The 19,196-nt window shown below is 30.9% G+C and overlaps 2 protein-coding genes across 4 annotated transcripts; one reads left to right on the plus strand and one right to left on the minus strand.

Moving 5' to 3' along the window:
* Nucleotides 1-179: 179 nt before the first annotated feature.
* Nucleotides 180-2,177, minus strand: LOC146942376 (DnaJ/Hsp40 cysteine-rich domain superfamily protein). The gene is made up of 3 exons (XM_085756341.1): nt 1,879-2,177; nt 654-803; nt 180-529 (listed from the first exon to the last, which is right to left on the minus strand). The coding sequence occupies exons 1-3, from the start codon at nt 2,086-2,088 to the stop codon at nt 455-457; spliced, it is 435 nt and encodes a 144-aa protein (XP_085612467.1). The 5' UTR covers nt 2,089-2,177; the 3' UTR covers nt 180-454.
* A 6,432-nt stretch (nt 2,178-8,609) lies between these two features.
* On the plus strand, nt 8,610-12,933 carry LOC146942377 (uncharacterized). 3 transcript variants are annotated; one of them, XR_015032667.1, is made up of 5 exons: nt 8,610-8,990; nt 11,049-11,110; nt 12,215-12,271; nt 12,362-12,425; nt 12,589-12,933. XR_015032667.1 is itself a non-coding variant. In XM_085756342.1 (4 exons), exons 1-4 carry the CDS (start codon nt 8,881-8,883, stop codon nt 12,730-12,732), a joined length of 375 nt encoding a protein of 124 aa, XP_085612468.1. In that variant the 5' UTR covers nt 8,610-8,880; the 3' UTR covers nt 12,733-12,933. The 3 variants fall into 3 exon arrangements, 1 of the variants encoding a protein (XP_085612468.1); XR_015032668.1 differs by having other exon boundaries at nt 8,610-11,110; nt 11,485-12,271; XM_085756342.1 differs by lacking the exon at nt 11,049-11,110.
* The last annotated feature ends 6,263 nt before the right edge of the window (nt 12,934-19,196 follow it).

Here is a 19,196-nt window from a genome sequence, read left to right on the forward strand (position 1 = left end):
CTATATAATGATGATGTTAGAAAGAACATAATCAGTGCACATAATTACATTATATGTAAAATCAGTATATTTATTAAAAAAATATAACTAAACCTAAACTGAACACTCCCTTTAAAAATCAAATATGTAAAATCAGTATATTTATTAAAAAATTAACTAAACCTAAACTGAACACTCCCTTTAAAAATCAAACAATGTACATATATTGAAGCTTGGCATTACATGTTTGAAACTGAAACCTACATCAGTGGTTTCAAGAATATTGTTTCATTTGGTAAAAACAATTACACTTATACATATTATACAAAGAGAAAAATACAACAAATTATCGGTGTCTGCTGAAAAAACAAAAGTGACTAATGAATCTGTCTGACAAATGCAGCAAGAGGTATGTATAATACAACTTCAATCCTCCCAACTTAAAATGTCCACTATTTCAGTAGTCTTTTTTCAACTAGGATGTAGGAGGTTCTTCCAACCACTTTGCACGAAATCCTGTTCCTTGACAATTAGAGCAGCACGTTGATCCCTGAAGAGTGAATAACAACATAATTAACGACAGAATAAGTCTATGTAAATTGCTCTGCTGAGAATACATTGAAGAACAATGTTAGGTGAACTGAATTCAGATCAATCATTCCTCATAAATGTACCCGTCCACTGCAAATAATACAACTAGTGTTTCTGGATGGAACTTCACAAAGCATGTTGTCGCCAAGAACAAAAAAACCAGTACCCCCACACCATTTGCATTCAATATGCCCTTTTGAGCTGCAAGATGAACACACAACTGGCCTTGGTTGCTGCAAGCATCATAAAGGTAGGATAAATCAGGGACCAGCAGATAAATATCAAAATGTATCAAATTTTAAAGCTAAACTACTCTGTTAAGCTGCCCTCAACTATAGAACATGAATAATTAAGAGATAAATTTTAAATTTTGATATTTAGCTTCATTCATTCGTCCACAACATCAGTTAATACTTTGCCAGTTACAAGGATAGAGAAATTGTTTGGATAGACTTATTTTAACATATCTATTTGCATAACAACTTGTGGGACTATTTGAAAGAGCTTAAGGAAACAACTTGTGACATGTCCATAAGCTCTCTATAATAGTTTATGAAAACAGCTTATAGCTTATATGAAAATAGTTTAACTATTTTAATTTTTGTTATAGGAATAGGTTACACATAAGCACATACTGTTGGTACATCAAGTGTGAGTAAGAGTCTCCCGATGGATGGAAAAATGGATGTTGAACGCTTTTTAAATGAGAAACAAGAAGAACCATAAACCTAATGCAATAATATTTAAGTTTATGTGTTAAGATATGGCGTTCAACTCACTTATGTGATTCCTCAGAACCCAATGTGATGATCTCTGGATCCCTCATGACCCAACCCAACACTTAATATGAAAAACTTGAAATATAAGTCATGTTTTCATATCTAATTAATTTTTGAGTGCATCAAGGATGCAAAGGTATCGTTTTAAAAAAAAAAAAATGATCAATACTTTCAAGGACTTAATGATATTGATCACAAATGATATAAAATAGAACTTGAAATTGTTTCTAGATTGAATTCAACACTTAAACTGCAGTAAAAGGCTTGTTTAGGCTCAACCATAACACAACAAACCATGGACAAATGAAAACCTTAAAAAAGGAAAGGAACCTTCAAATGGATAATTGATCAGCATAACGGTACCAAGCTCAATGAAATCAGCATAACGGAAACAGAAACAGAACACTTGAAATAAATTGAAGAACACAATCAAAGGAACATAAATAGTACATAATTACAGTTTTCTGATTATGAAAAACCTAAAAGTTGATATTAACATAAAATTGGAGTTGAAGATTGGATTTGGAACCTGAGAGATTAACCAGGCTTGTTCCATGCGCTTAGTAAAATCGGAAGGTGAAGAAGAGGAATCAACCATGGAAACCCTAACGCATAAGCGAGAAATTCGATTATTTACGAAACTTCTATTACCGCCAAAGACGACTGCAATTGGAGGCGTTGATTTAGGAATGAGCGCAGAGGCACAACAAGAAGAAGCACACGAAGAGCCAGCCATCATGAAGATGTGGTGAACGATGATGGTTCTTCACGTCAAAGGGAAACGCTTTCGCCGCAGAAGAGGAAGATATTGACAACAACACACAGTTTCCGCTTTTTCCCCGCTGTTTCTATTTCTGTGTCTGTAAAAGTGTCGTTGGTGTGAATTTTTGCTGACGGAATCCAAAACCAATTTTGCTAAGGGAGTGAATACCCAATTTGCCCCCAAAAATTGTACGTACTTATAAGACGGTGTTGAATTTGTCTTCACGAATATTTTTAAAATATTAAATTTTCATAATTTTTTTAATAGGGAATTGAAGATATTAAAGATAAAAAATATGCATTGATATATATGACATAGTCAATTGTATCACTTAATATATGACGGAGGAGAAAGCATGATGAATATATATGACATTAACTCAAAGGTAATTTCTTAGTATTTAAGTGTGTTTGGTCTAACTTTTTCGACACATAGAAACTATTGCAGGGGAGTGGTGATGTGCTCTCCTAGACTACTTCACATCCTCCTCATCAAATAGCAAGCACCAAAAAGATCTATTGTTGATATGACATACAACCGTTTGGAAGATTTGGGAAGCAAGGGAAGGAAATATTTTTTTTTTAAGAAATGGGTTAAATTATAGAAGACTTAGTAAATAAATGATAGTATTAAAGTCACCTCTAGAGCTGAATTTTATTTAGAAAAAATTGGAGCACCTTGTATGTATTATGAATGGTTTTTGTGTTTTGCTGGAACGAGTATCTATTGTACTTCTCCTCGTTTGAGGGTCAAATACTATTTATATGTTTCTCATTCTATCTATAAATTCATGTTAGAGTTAAAAAAAAAAAATCATGCACATAATTTATTATATAGCACAAATAAGAAGTGGTACATTTATTATTATTTAAGTTGTAACATTCAAATATTTCATGAAATGAGGTTCAGTGTAGTTGGCGTCATAGGCAGCAGCAGGAGGTGTGTTCCCCGGACATCCACGAACTTGACAAGGAGCACCGTTCACCATTTCACAAACACATGTTTCGTATAACATTGAACTAGCAGCATGACGACAATAGTAGTTGACTTGACCTATGCCAATATAACATGGACGACAAGTTTGCATGCATTTTACTTTATCAGGGCACCCACCTCCAATCCTGCTTAGCTCGCATGATTTCCCCTCCGACATTACTGTAAAATTAGTCACAATTTGTAAAATATTCTTTGGGCAAGATTATAAAGGGTACAAGGGACGGACGGAGGAGAAAAAGGTTGACAAGTCCAAACAAACGTTTAGTCATAAAGGATAAGAGAAGAAGGAGGAGAAAAAGGTTGAAGAATTCTAAATAATTTTAATGAGTTTTTTTTATTTTAACAAATTAAAGATGATTTAAGAAAAGAACAAAGTTGTGCCTAAAATACCAACGTGGAACAAAACTAGAGGGTTACATGTTACAATAAAATTTGCTGCCAAAAATTATTTTAAAGAACCATACGACATTTTTTTTTTTGAGGGAAAAAGAACCGTACGACATATTATACCTTAAGTAGATACTGGTATTTATTATGCCTAAGTGCATAATTTTATGCATAGAAACATAAATACCGTAGGGGATATAAGAGAAACACAATTTATCTTATGGAGTTTGGTAGTCAATGATTTTGGTTAAAGGATTAAAAGTGTTGGAGACTTAAATATGATGATTTTTGGTCTCTAAACTGCCGGTTTTTGGTCTCAAAAGTGAGTTTTCTATGCACAATCAAAATATTTGGGCAATAAATTACCACTTTTGGATCAAAATGATCACTATATTTTGAGGGGAAAATGCGAGTTTGAACCAAAATTATAATAAATATGATATTTGAGACTAAAAAAATTGATTCATAATATTTATTTTCTCCATTTATAAAATTCACATTCAATATATTTCTTAGAGGAAACTAGGTAAGAACAAAAGATAGTGACAGAAAAAAAAATACCTGAAGAGAATATAAGAAGGCCGATGACTGTAGCTGGTAGTGATTGACCCATTTGTTCTTCTAAAAATGTGATTTGTGTAGATTGACCTGTACTTGGCTCTGGCTTTTTATATTCAATGAAAATTACAATGTGTAGTTAATTATTAAAATATGTAAATATCTTTTATTTTAGTATGTATTCTTTTGTATTTATTTAGCAATTAATCTTATTGATTGAGACATTATTGTGTTATGATTTGTTCAAGTCTTCTTAGTCAATATACTAACAATTTCTTTCGGTCTTAATTATATGTAACATTTCATTTTTAGTTTTATTGAACAACTTATTTATTTAATTTCTAGTATAGATCAAATACATTAGTTATTTAAAGAATCTTTTGTTTATAATTGACAATGAAGGGATATATTTCTATATCTATATTACTATACAAATGTGAATGGTTTCATCATTTTTTCCTTTCAAATTTTTCTCTCATTTATTTATGATATATAGGATTAATTAATAATACATGAATAGAAGACATGACAAATAGACAACAAGCTGTGTTCATAAACCTTTTTGGATTGCAAAACAAAATTTTGATAAACACAACATTTATAGACCTATAAGACATGACATAATTATGAATTACTCCCGCTTGTCACATTTATAAGCAATTTTCGTTTTTTCAGATTTATTAAATAAATGATGTATCTGAAACATAATATAGTCTAGATACGTCACTTATTTAATGAATCAAAAACAAAAGTTGCTTATAAATGTGACCGGAGGGGGTACCTTTTAATTTAGGGAAATGTTATCTTGTGCCCTCAAGGCACAAGTTAAGAAGTTAAAGATAGAAATATTTTGTTGGAAATTGTGCATTCAATATTCTAGAAATTTAAAATCTTATCTTTTCAAGACAAAATTTATTATTTAATTCCATTTTTAGAATCTTAATATGTGCCTTGAGGGCACAAGTTAACACTACCCTTTAATTTAACCTATGTAGGAGATAATAACTTCTGATACTAGGAAGTCAAAAGGTGTAAACGCAAAAATACTACTATTAGACAATAATTGTGATTATCAAACCTGCTATAAAGGTATAATATTAAATGTGCCTTAACGTTATGCATTAAAGGAACTGATTCTAAAATTCATAAATTTTTAAATAATACATTAATAAAACAAAATGATTTTTTTTAGGAGTTGATCGCAAAGTAAAACAGAATGATGATTTCCTGCTAAATAAATCAGTAGCTCAGTTAGTAGGGATATTGCATATTATACGTAGAGATCGAGTTTTGAACTCAGACATGAGACATCCCCTTATTCACATTTGAAATGTATGAGTTCTAACCAGGGACGAAGCTAGTAAATTTTTTACGAGGGGGCCAATAAAAAGAAGAAATAAAAAATATTTTACAAACTTATATATTTGACACTAAACTACTTAGATTATCAATTTTTGTTAATATAATATCTCTTTAAACCAACAAAATTGTTTGGAGTAGCCAAATAATATATTCATGGGGTAGTTATATATTGAACTTATGTTAGTTATTCAAGATTTTTTTTCTCTTAGGGTAGCCAACGCTACCCCATCCCTTTGAAGTCCTTCACCCCTGGTTTCTAACCATTAAACTACTTGACAAAAAAAATCGGTACCATGTTATATATTACCAAAAAAAATAAAACCTTTACGTGTATCTTGACATGACAAAATAATTCGGTTACATTATACATCACACGATTTTCTGCTATTGTTAAATAAAAGGTCTTACGAGGCTACGATACATTTTTTAAGTGAAATGTTTTGGCATAGAGTAGTGATATTTGAACATCCACCTGAGACAACTCTTGTGACAACTTTTTTTCTCTCTCTTTTCATTGGTCAAAAACAATGGAGAGAGAAAAAGAAAGAGAGAGAATAAGAGTATAATGTGAGTATGAGAGAGAAAGTTATCAAAAAGTTGTCATAAAATGGTTGTACAAATATAATTTCTCTTTGGCATATTTGCTCTTTAAACTAATAAATCAAAGATCGTTTTGTGAATTTAAGATTTTTTATCGACTTTTATATTTTATAAAAAAGTAAATTTTCAGTTTTGTACCTTAGCTCAATTGGTAAGAAAATTGTATAAATACATAGAGAATGAGATTTGAACTTCAACATCTCATTTCTTCACACTTGTCAAAAAAAAAATCTCATTTCTTCACATTTAAAATGTGTTCTTCACATTTAAAATGTGTGAACTACAACTACTAAACTACTTAACAGAAAAAACAAATTTCCAACAACTGAACTACTGTAAAAAGTTTTTGACTCATTAAAAGAATTAACATTTCTCGACAAAAAAAAAAGAATTAACATTTTTTTACTCGTTAAAAAATTACTACAGATGCCAATGAAAAGACATAGTATCGTCCAATGTGTGTTATGAACCTATTAGTAGATGCTAACAAATGCCTATGAAATGCATTTAAATGATTGGTTTTAAGGAGGGTGTATTGAATTATAATTTTTCAAAAGACATTTCGTTGATAAAAAAATTCCTGAGGTATTCAATCATGACTTTTAATAAATATAAATAAGTTTTGTGGTATTCAATTAGGATTATGAATAATTTTTTAAGGACAACAAAATATGTTGATATTTGCTTTCTGTTCTTGATGAAGCAAATGCTCAAAAGCTCATTTACTTAGGTTCAATACAAACTAACTCAAATCAGCATTTGGGTAAGTTACTCGCAACACACCTCCTCCTCGCGAGGGGGGGTGCTCGGAGCAACAGAGACTCGTTCAAACTGAATTAACATCTCTCTTCATGGCTCCCGCGAAACTCGCTTGGCGGTTACGATTTCCTTGAATCTATAACCGTCGAGTCTTACGTATGTCAGACAACGGCGTTGCAATCTCCACACTCTATATAAAGGGGACTTTTAGTAGTAAAATCAATCTTGTTTATTTTTGTCGTTGTTGTTTTGTTTTGGTTTATGTAAAATTTAGCCATTTTTAAGTGACATAAATGAGTGTGTTAGGTTCAACTTAAACTAATTAAATTGGCACACAAGCAAAAATAAAAAACAAAAGTGAAAGAAAAAAAACTAAGTTCATAACACTACTAGAAAATTCAGTTTTAGCGACGGAAATTTGCGAGGGTTAAAATGCCGTCGCAAATTGTGACGGATTTTGTGAGGGTTACTGTTAAGATGTCATTAGCGACGGATTTTGCGAGGGTATCTATCGTCGCTACGTATCCGTCATAAATTCCATCGGAAATGTGAGATTTTGAAGTTTTGTGAGGGATTTATCGACGGTTTTGTTCCGTCTATAGCAGTTCCGTCACATATTCCATCGCAGATTCCCCTATTGCCTTGCGACGTCCATGGATGCCGTCACAAAGTGATTTTTGCTTTTTAAAGATAAAAAAGTAATAAATTAAATAAATAGCAGTTCCGTCACATATTCCATCGCAGATTCCCCTATTGCCTAGCGACGTCCATGGATGCCGTCACAAAATGATTTTTGCTTTTTAAAGATAAAAAAGTAATAAATTAAATAAAATTTGTGGGTTAGCTAAGACTTGAACCCACGCCCAAGATAAAAAAGTAATAAATTAAATAAAATTTGTGGGTTAGCTAAGACTTGAACCCACGCCCTTTTGATAGCAATCAAGGCTATTTACCACCACGCCAACGAGGCTCCTTAGTTATTTTATTAATTGGTTTTTATTAATATTAAGTTATAACAGTTTTATTTTATTTTTGACAAAACAGTTTTTTTTTTTTGGAAAACCTTTCCTTTTCTTTCACTAACAAACGAATGACCCCACTAATTTGTATTGTTTTGGTTTTTTATTTTCTTCATTTTCACTTATTTTTTATTCAAATTTTAATTTTAATTCAATTGTTATTGTTTTTATTAACATGTCAAAAAAATCACTTATTTTTTTATTCAAATTGAATTTTAATTCAATTGTTTTTATTAATATATCAAAAAAACCCTTAAAATAAAATTGAGTAAACCATTAAATTGGTCCTTATCTTTATACTAAAATCTCAATTTGGTCCTCAACTCTATTAATAACTCAAAATCGTCTTTGTCTTTGTCAAATGTTTCTCAAATTGGTCTCTAACTCTATTAATTGTTTTGTATTTTAAATGTTGATGGCTCTTTTGGATATTATTTAGTGGCTAATGACATAATGTCTTTTGGATTTTATTTGGTACATTAGTAGTTTAAAATATAAAACAACTAATAGAGTTAGGGACCAATCTGAGAAACATTTGACAAAGACAAAACCCTTTTTAGTTATTAATAAAGTCATAGACCGATTTGAAAAATTGGTATTTAGACAGGGATCAATTTGATGGTTTATTCAAATAAAATTATAATCGTTACACCACTATTATAAAAAAAATTAAAAAAAATTGGAATAGTTGGACAATTTGAATTGTTTTTATTAATATTTGTTGTTATTGTTGTTTTATTATTATTATTATTATTATTATTAGGTAGAAACAAAAAACCCCCTTTATTTTTCCTCTCTCCCTTTCTGAAACAACACAACAACAGAAGCGCGTCTTCTTCTCTTCCCAACCACCACCCAAAACTTTCGGCCACCACTAATCCACCATCCGTCCTCCAATGACCAAACCACCGCTACCATTGAAACTCACTCATCTTCCTCTTCCAAAACCACTCTTTTATTTTTAGATCGGTGATATTTCAAAAACCCCAACCACCACCTTCTCTCCTACTTTTCGGCCACCGTGAACCACCGTTTGAAAAACTAAACGCATCATCTTCTTCCTTGTGATGTCCGCAACAAAACCCCTATGTTTGTTTCGCAATCGGAGCAACTTTGTCGGCAACCACCACACCTGAGTTCACCTCCGCCGCGCCGGAAAAGTGGTCACGGCCATATACTCCATTTTTCTTCTTCTTGGTGAGTTTCTCCCTTTTACTACCTAGTTTCCAGATTTGCTTATGTTTTATCTTAAGTTTTTCTCTTAATATTTTGTTTCCTTTTCTCTGTTGACCATTTTAATTGTAACCTTCAACTGTTGTTAGAATGTTAGTGTTGTTTCTTCATGATGGTGATGATTTTTTTGAGAAAGAGATTAAGTAAATTAAAGAACAGTAGGATTAATCTGTATTTTTAAGTTGCAGCTCTACTATTTTTATTAACAATTTTGCTCAGTTAGGATTGTTAGTTAGATTTGGGGATAGTAGTAGCAAAATCATTTGTTCCGATAGTCCCATGTGGTAGGTTCGTTTTTTGGAAGTAAAAGCTTTGATACTTGTTGAAATTCAGTTAAATTGAGGGCTGTCCTACTATGTTTTTGTAATGTTTATGGCTGCAAAGTTAGGTCTTTGTTCTTGGCTTAGCACATCTTGTTGCTAATTTAATTCCTATTAGTAAATTTTTGCTCTTCAAAAACAACTAAAATAAAACAAAATAGAGGGACTTGTGTAAATGAATTTTTTTTAGTTATGAGATGAACTGAGAGTTTCACAAAATGGTTGATTTACTTTCTAATTTAAATGATTTTGTTTTTATAATTTTATATCGACAAAATTGATATTTTAAATTATCTAAACTTCACCTTCTTGATACTTATGAGAACTTTCTTATTCAAGTTGTATTTAAATGTATTATTACTCTTGTTCAAGTTGTATTTGCATATACTTATGAGAACTTTCTTATTCATTTGGATTTAGAAACTGTGATGTACTATTGTGTAATGCCTCCATTTTATTTTCTGCAAGTTTTAAAGGACACTATAAATGAAATTGATGTACTTGATCAATTTGAACTCTTGAAAGTACAAATGTTTTACTCTATATCTTCTGAAAGTTTTTATAACACCAGTGAGAAGTTATTCAGCTTTTGTTTTATCAAATATATATAAAAATTGTTATCAGGTAGAATATATTCGACATATAAATAATGAATTTTCAAAAGATACTATGTCGAATTTTTTTTCTTTCTATTACTTCATTTTTATTTATTTAATTTAATAATTAAAAGGAGGCGTTACATTAGTGGTATCAGAGCAGGTCTTTCCAATAGGATATGAGAGTATGTTCCCACTTTGTTTTTTTTGGTTGTGTGATCTCTGTGAATTGTGTGCTATTTGTTTTGTTTGACTTGTGTTCTGTTGATCCTTTTGTTTCGAAAATGGTTTAGCAAGACTAAAATATTTCTAAGTTGTGTTTTACTTGATTGGATAAGTAGTTAAGAATAATAAAAGTAGTACGTATAATAACGCATAAATTGTATAATGGTAGTGTAAGTTTGGAGGCCACTCTTTGTTGATTAATAGCTTGTCGAGAATTAGTAATTTGAAATGTTTAAATTTTGTGGTGGATTTTGTTGCGAAAATGACATTTTTAATTAAGATTGAATGGTGGATTTGATGTGTGTCGTTTTACCAAAGAAAAATTACTTGTTGGATTTGAATATGATAGGTTAAGAATTGAAGAGATTTTATGTTTGACGAGTTTGTTCGTTACTCTTTTAAGAATTAGAAACTTTTAAAGGAATTAACTACTTGATATTTTGATGGAATTTTTTTTTTTTTGGTGATAATAGTCTAGTTTTAAGATATTTTTGTTTTGTTGAAATTATATTGATGGATTTATTATATTGTCATCCTTTGCAATGATACCTTTGAGATCCTTTGTAATGAATTGTGTGCTATTTTTGTTCTTGACTTGTATGATTTGATTTAGAGTATTTCCAACTTCTGTGAATCTTAGTTTGGTTATGATAATCTAGATTAAGATTGAATATTTATAATTGATACGATGATTTAGATTTATTAGTGTCCTTTCTTGCAATAGTATACTTAAAGATTCAAGTGAAAATTTGAAGGATGATTGTTGAAGTTCTAATTTATTGGAGGATCATAATTAGTGTCAAGGTGAGTTGATATTAAGCTATAAATCTTGATGTTGGATTGAAAGTTGAATTGAAATTTGGTCTTATGGCAATTTTTAGGATGTTTGATTTGTGAGTGGACGATGGACGAGATGGTAGCAACTAGCATGAAATAGAACAAGGTAGAATGAGAATTATGATATTGAATAATTTGATAGATTAGAGTATGTGAAAGTGTCGAGTCATTAAAAACTTTGCTATGAAATTAACAATAGTGATATTTGGGATGCGTTTAGGTAATGAGTTTATTAGTTTTATAACTGTGCTTGGATTTTATTGCAATTATAGGTGTGGATTTTGTTGAAAACTTTTTTGAGTGTGTTAGGGTGGAAAATAATGGTTTAGAATATTCTAGTATTAGAATTGTGTTTGATATTGATTATGATTTCTTTTATAATAGTATTTTTTTTTCTTTCATCGTGTGTTCAGATGTTTTGTTGAATTATTAAGGACGTGATAGAAACTAATTTTTTTTTTGTTTTTTTTTTTGTTGAAGTTTCAAATGGAAGGTTCATTGGAATCTGAGTTAGTAAGATACATTGTCTAAAATCTTGTCGTATCCTTTTTAAACTCCTTAACTCGTCCCACTAGTTGTTTTTTTTTTTTGTTTTTTTAGCCTTCTGATTCGTTCCTTGTAGTTGAGAATCTACTTCTTATTCTTTTTTTTTTTTTTTTTTGTAGTGGTCGGGGTTTGAACCTCGGTGCTCAAGTTGCATTAGGCAAATCCAATTTACGGTCAATTTGTTGTAAGCCCAATGAGAAGTTGTATTTAGTCTTGATTTTATCAAATATATAAAAACGGTTATCAGGTACAACTTTGGCTTCATACAAAGGTTAAATGTTTAAAATAGGTCATGTCGAAATTTTTACAAGAATTCATAAAAAGAAAAAAAATGATTTTTATTTAATTAATTTAAGTTAATTAGGTTTGGACTTGTAACTAGACTTGATGGAAAATGTATTCTTTGGTTTTCACTTTAATAACATAAGATCATATGACCTGGGAGGGAGTCTAAATATTGTAATGTAACCTTACCAATGCTCCATGAAATTGAGGCAGACTTGTATTACTGGTTTTGTCTCAGAGTGATATGAATTCCTATTTTTACAGATTCCTATTTATACCAATGCTCCATGAAATTGAGGCAGACTTGTATTACTGGCATGTGTGAATGGAGTTAATAATCATTGTTTGATTTATGTGCTTGTTCATCTTAAATCTGCAGGATCATTGTAGCTTTTTTCACAGTACTAGAAAAGTTTTCTGATGTAGTTATTGGGTGGTGAGTCCTTGAGTTTTAAGTCATTTGTATATTGTTCACTTTTGATCAATAAGATTTGTACAAAAAATTAACGCGCGAAAATTTATGAAGGTTGCCCATGTATGGAGAATTGAAGCTTGCCCTATTCATATTCATGTGGTATCCCAAAATTAAGGTAAGAACATAACATGTTTGAGGGAATGTCTATTTGGACACTTCGTTTCACTCTGTCATATTAATGATAATGGCTCACCCTGTCATGTATGATCGCGTAATTTGTTTTTGCCATTGTTTTGCGTTGTATGAGGTTTAGTTTTAAATTGATTCGTGCATCACAGGAGGAGTCACGTTTAGCTCGAGAGCAGTCACAACAGTCACAGGAGAATTCGCGATTGCTCCGAAAGCAGTTTCAGAAATTCATGGAGTCTTCTACACAAGGCCATTCACATCTACCTCCTTATCGATCTAATCGTTCGAGTTAGGATTAACATCTGTGTCCACCTACTTGATTATTTATCATATTATTTTGAAAATTTGATTATAACTTTTAGTTTAAAGTAAATGTTCTAATATTTAGTAATTATTTCAATATATTTTGATGGAAAAGATAAGTAGTGTGATTCTTTTGAACGCAACCAAAAAGGTTTTTCATCAAATATTAACGTGATTTTTATCCTATTTTATCATATTAATGTATTTTATATTGTGATTTTTCATCACCTTGTATTTTAAGGCCAAAAAAAAAAAACCTCTTTGCGACGGAAAATCAGTAAGTCACTAAAGTTTTATCTTTCAATATAGTGTCGGCAGTAACTGCGACGCTACTCAAATTCCCAGATGTTTTGCGACGGGATTATTCCCTCTGTAATTTGCAACGGTTTTTCCCTCAGTAATTTGTGACGGATATTTATTACGTATTTATTACGTCAGTATTTTGTCACGGAAATCTGGGTTTGGAATATCCATAATATGACAGGCTTAGCGACCGATTATTCGATGTGCGACCCAATGTCAGCCGCCGCAATCAGTGACGGAATTGATAATTCGTCGCTAAATTTTTCCGACCCCCATTATTACGACGGATTTCTGTAGAGTCGCAAAATCCGTCAGAAAGACGTTTGCTACGGAGTTTTGACTATTTTGCGACGGAAATTGGCCGTCGCTAAATCCGAGTTTTCTAGTAGTGTAAACATAAATTATTTTGAGAGGATCATAAACATAATTTATTGTAAAGCATAAATAAGCAATACATCCATTCTTTAAGCTGTAACATTCAAACATTTCATGAAGTGAGTTTCATCGTAGTTGGCAGCAGCAGGAGGTGTATTCCCTGGGCACCCAGGCACATTACAGGGAGCACCATCCTCCATTACACAAACACATGTTGCGTATAATGTTCCAGCACCACCTTGATGACAATAGTATTTGACATGACCTACACCAGTATAACATGCTTGACAAGTTACTTTGCATTTATTTATATCAGGACAACCACCTCCAATCCTCGTTAGCGTGCATGATTTCACCTCGAACATTACTGTAAAATTAATAACAATTTTTAATATATTCTTGGGTTAATTATGTTTTTGGTCCCTACAAAATTGTGACCTTGTAAGTTTAGTTCTTACTTAATTTTAATAGCATTTTTAATCTCTACAAAAAATTTCTGCACTCAATATTAGTCCTTACTCAATCCAAATTTGTTTAATTTATGCTTAAACTCTTAAGTTTTTCAACAATTTTTTACAGGCGTGTTAAGAACGTTATTAAAAGGTCCTCCGAAAAAAATATCGCAAAAATTTGATTTCTACATCCATATTTTAGTTACTTATATCTTAAACTTTTGTCGTTTTAAAAAATTCATATTTAAATTATTTCATGTTAAAAAATTATAGATTTTAGGAAATGAACCTTTCATAGTGTTCTAAACTTGTATAAAAAGAATCGTTAAAAAATTTAAGAGTTTAAGGATAATTAAACAAAATTTATTTTAGCAGGGACTAAAATTATAAGTAAATTTTTTTTGTAGGGATTAAAAATGCTATTAAAATTAAGTAAGGACTAAACTTACAAGGTCGCAATTTTGTAGGGACCAAAAACATAATTAACCCTATATTCTTTGAGCAAAATATGCAAAGTACAACATAAAACATGACATGCACCCTTTTCTTGAGATTTTATTTAACTCTACTAAAATTCTATGTGGTTTTCAACGTCTTCATTTATAAAAATCAAATTTAATGGATTTCTTAGGGGAAACTGTGTAAGAATAAAATGTAGGTCATTTCTCTTTCAAAAAAAAACGTACGTCGTTTAATATGCACAAGTAAAATAGTATTGGAATTACGACAGAAAAAGTACCTGAAGTGAATATAAGAAAGCCAAGGATTAGAGTAGCTGATAGTGATTGGGCCATTTGTATGGACTGAAACTGAAATAGGTCATGGCTTTTATATTCAACAAAAGTTATAATCTGCCAAGTCTAAATAGTTAATTCTTTTAAAAAAAAGTCTAAATAGTCAATGTTAAACAGTGTTTTCTTATAGAACATTGACTAAAGTCCCTAAAAAAAAAGAACATTGACTAATTAAGGTGTGAAATCAATATCATAATTCAAATATTGACATATATTTATAATAGATTGCTCAAAAAAAAAATTATAATAGACAAATGATAAAACAATAATTGAAGTCAAAAAGAAAAATATGAAATGCTTTTCATTATGACAGTATATATGCACGTTGATGATTTTTTTTTTTTGTCTTTTATCCATTAAGAATTAATATTACCTTTTGTAAATGGATTGAAAAAAAATATAGTACCATTTTCGACTATTTCTTTGTTTAGATCGGTTTAAGGTAAAATGTCATCCGATCCAAAATAAAAATTACATGCGGTTCGGTTCGGTTTGGATAATTATTCTAAAAAAATCTGAACTGATCCGATCCAAATATATGCAGTTTAATTTGGATCGGTTTTTTAATATCCAAAATATAAAATATTTTTTTAATTACTTTTTTCAAGAATATATATATTTTTATTAATATTAATATTACTCAAACATAGTAAACTAATAGATTTGATGCAAAATATATTAAAAAATTAAAATTACAGTGTGAAAATTATCAATATTTTAAAAACATGTGAAATAGTAATTAATAATATAGATTAAATTAGTCCAATATATAAGATTAAAAACCAACAAGCAACATAGCAATGCAGTAAATAAATATAATAAAAGAATAAATAGTGTTAATATTTACTTTTGCGGTTCGGTTCGGTTTTGAAAAAGTGATCTGAAATTCGATCGTAGTGATTTTTACAAAACAACATCCAAGCATATAAAAAACTATTCGATTTTTTGCGGGTTTTTCAGTTTTTTGGAACAGTTTGTGGTTTTATTTTTGATCGGTTTGGATTTGATCGGGCGATAATAGTACTAGAATGGGTGACCTCCTCGAAAGTCCTTGTGTTACACCTCTTAAAAAAGGTAAACAAAAAAAAATTATTTTCTTTTGTTTTCAATTTTTTTGTTTATTTTGATTTTTTTTCCTTTAAGGAGGTAGATGCTTTCATATCATTTATTTATTGACCAAATTTTGTATGGTCTAAAATATTTTAACTTCTGCTTAAATATTTATTTACCATATGATTTCTTTTTCTTTTCTCTCCTTCTCTCTGTTTTCTCCTTATCAAACTCTTGTTGTCGGTACTTTTATTCTTCTCGATCTACTAAAGTAGGGTGATTTAGATTCAATTTTAATCCACAATCATCCCTCTATTTTTTTCTTCTTTTAGTTAAATGAGTGATTTTCACATATTTTTTTTATCTTCTTTCATTTGTTGTTGTAATTTTGTCAACTTAGCACGTTGTTGTTTGTTTTGATTTCCCGTTTATATACAATGTGTTTTTATTTTTCGTCTTATAGTGCAGTGTTTATTTGATTCAAGTTGATAGATTAACTTTGATTAAATGCAGAACCAATCAATGATTTTGATGTCATCAACGTTGCAGATCTGAAGACATGGGTATTCGGGAAAATTGAATATAATTCTATTATTAGGCATATGCACTTTGCCATTTTATGCTATTAACGCAGATATTGTGAATTTGTTCGCATATTCATCCATTTTGTTTTTATCAACTTTAAACTTGTATTGTATCTTTTTTTTAGGCAAAAGGAAAATAATATTAATTAAAAAGAAAGAGATACAAGGACTAGTGGCATTAGACCTGAACCATGTATAACCCAAGCTAAATACATCGATATAACAGATCAAGTGGACCAACCCTAATCTATCATCACGGACGCAACCGAACGAACCTGCGTACGAGTGTGAAACCAAATTAAAAAAAGGAACCAAAATACCATTACCAACTACTAAAACTGTGAATATTTTTTGAGACATTATCAAAATCAATGTTACGACAAGTCACTTTTACATTATTAAATCCACAACCTATCTAAACATCAACTAGTCTAAGGCATAACATGAGACAATGGACAATGGTCTCAGACTTATCAATGACACATCGAAAAAAGTGTTGCTTGCACTTTTTAAATCAAATAATCATTTTCGAATTGCACGTCGGAGAAAGCATTAATTATAGAATTAAACCAAAGCTTATATTGAATAATAGATTGTATACAACTAGTCATATAATTGATAATATATCGAAATCCTATATACCTACACCTAATCCTAAACACCAAGAGAGATTGGTTACCCATGAGTGAGGTAACAAGTATAGAGAAAGAAGAATGACGAAGGAGGAACATAAAAAAGCTTGAATCCAAGCTCTAATAAACTTCAATAGTGATACATAACTTCTCACACTCCCTTCCTCCCTATCTCTCTAAAATGAGACTTAGGTATCAAAAGTATATCTAAAATTCTAATTACAATCTTATCTGTACAAGTACAAAAAGTGCAGATTCCCTCTCGAGGTTTTTCCAAGTGGGGGGAAAGCATAGCTGATCTTTAAAAGTCATTAAACCGCCTTACTTCGCGGGACAAAGTGTTGCTTGCTCAACGAGTATGCTCTAGCCTTTCTCCATAGAACTCTTTGGAATTGCTATCCTAGAAAAGGTCCTCGCCCATAAATCCATAAAACTCTCTGTTTTATCTTGGTTTTCGGGTGTCAAACATTGATTACGTTTGAACCTTTTAAACCGGTGATATCTCATTTTTTCTTGGGAAGGGAAAAAATAAGCAAAACCCTTGAGAATCGAGGTCCGGGAGTTGTTTTCGCCACGGGAAGGTGTTAGGCACCCATAACGACTATAGTATCCTATAGGAACCGTCTTTACTTTCTACGCGCGTGCTTTATTTTTAAATGCTATTTTGAAAGGTGATATTTACACCTAAGAGTTTACTAAGTGAAGAATTGGAGGGAGGAGATGTTTGAATTTTTATTTTATTTGAATTGAAGGAATTTTGATTCCTTGCCTACGTACCCGTTTAAGGGATCAAATCCACCGTAGTTCTCTTCCAAAAAAAAAATGTTTTTGTTTTTGTTGGTTGATTTTAAGTTTGAAAATTGGAATTTGAAGAATGAGAGAGAGGCCTCAAGGGCATAAGATTGTAAAATTGTGAGGTTGCATTAGTTATTTTGCAAAAAAGTCTAAGTATGATTAAGAGTTTGTTAAGATTTTTGCTTAAGAAAAGAAAAGGGAAAATCAATGGGAATTTGGATCCCAAAGTTTATTAGGAAAAAGATTTGAGTGATGTTGTTCATGTTTATTTGGGAAAATGATTTTTCTTAAGTGTAAATCCTAGGCATTCATCTAAACATTCAATCCTAAACATACATCTAAACATGCATATCCTAGTCATACATCTAAGAAATATCTATGTGATGTGTGTGCATGTGTCGGTGCTTGTGTCGGTGTACATCATTAGAGTCCATTGTCCTTATTACATCATTGGCCTAGATACATTCTATGGTCTTGCAAGAAATTAAAATCATTAGGAAAATTACAAGATATCTAATTTTTACACACTAAGTGTTGCTTGGATTTAAATGGCAAGAGGTGAGATGGAGATGGGATGCTTATGTATGAAACCAATAGATGAAATGGTTAGTAATATAAGGCATAAAAGAATAGAGATGTAGGCAAGTCAAGCTATCATAACAAAAAGGGAAAAAATGGATATAAAATAAGCAAAAGTAATGTATAATAGACCTAAAATTCTTCACCAAGGCAAGGCTTAACTATGACTTATAACTCTCATGGTTCAACATATTTTCAAGACATGAAATCCAGGGTTTAAAATGAGAATCTAAGAGTTATAGTAAACCTTACATTTTAATGTGAATTTAAACCTATTTACACTATTTGTTCACCACCATTACTTGCAAAGCAAGCAAGTAAACAACACATGCACATTTTTAACACAAACACAACATTCAAACAGTAACAAAATTCCACAAGATCATATACCCTGAATTACAAACATCCATCAAGAAAAGGAATCAAATCATGCAATTTTCAAAGACTTTTTAATATGAAATTCAAGTAATAATGCATGAAATTATCACAATATTTTTCATCAAGTTTTTTAGTAAACAAGTAACACAAAAAAATCACAAAATTATCAAGAAAATATATGTATATTTCATGGAATTTTCTAAAACAAATTAGTCATGACAGGGGTGCAATTATCAAAGAAATAATGTGGAAATAGCAAAAAACTAGAGAAAAAACGAAAATCTGCAAAGGGACAGGTCCAGGCCCAAAGGAAAGTGGATCCTGGATCATCCAAACGTATCAGGGACGTTGGATTGATCCAGGATCCTAAACCCTAGATCAAACGACATACACATATGGTCCAGGAGTGAACCAGACTGGTTCAAGTGAACCGGTCTGGTTCACATCCCTTTAAAAACACAAGGGACCGGTCCAAGGCCGTTTCCCACTTCTCCTTCTCTCTCTTCTCTCAA

The sequence above is a fragment of the Medicago sativa genome, chromosome 3 (assembly GCF_051527215.1).
Source record: "Medicago sativa cultivar Bolivia chromosome 3, Bolivia_mono, whole genome shotgun sequence".
In the NCBI taxonomy this organism is placed as follows: domain Eukaryota; kingdom Viridiplantae; phylum Streptophyta; class Magnoliopsida; order Fabales; family Fabaceae; genus Medicago; species Medicago sativa.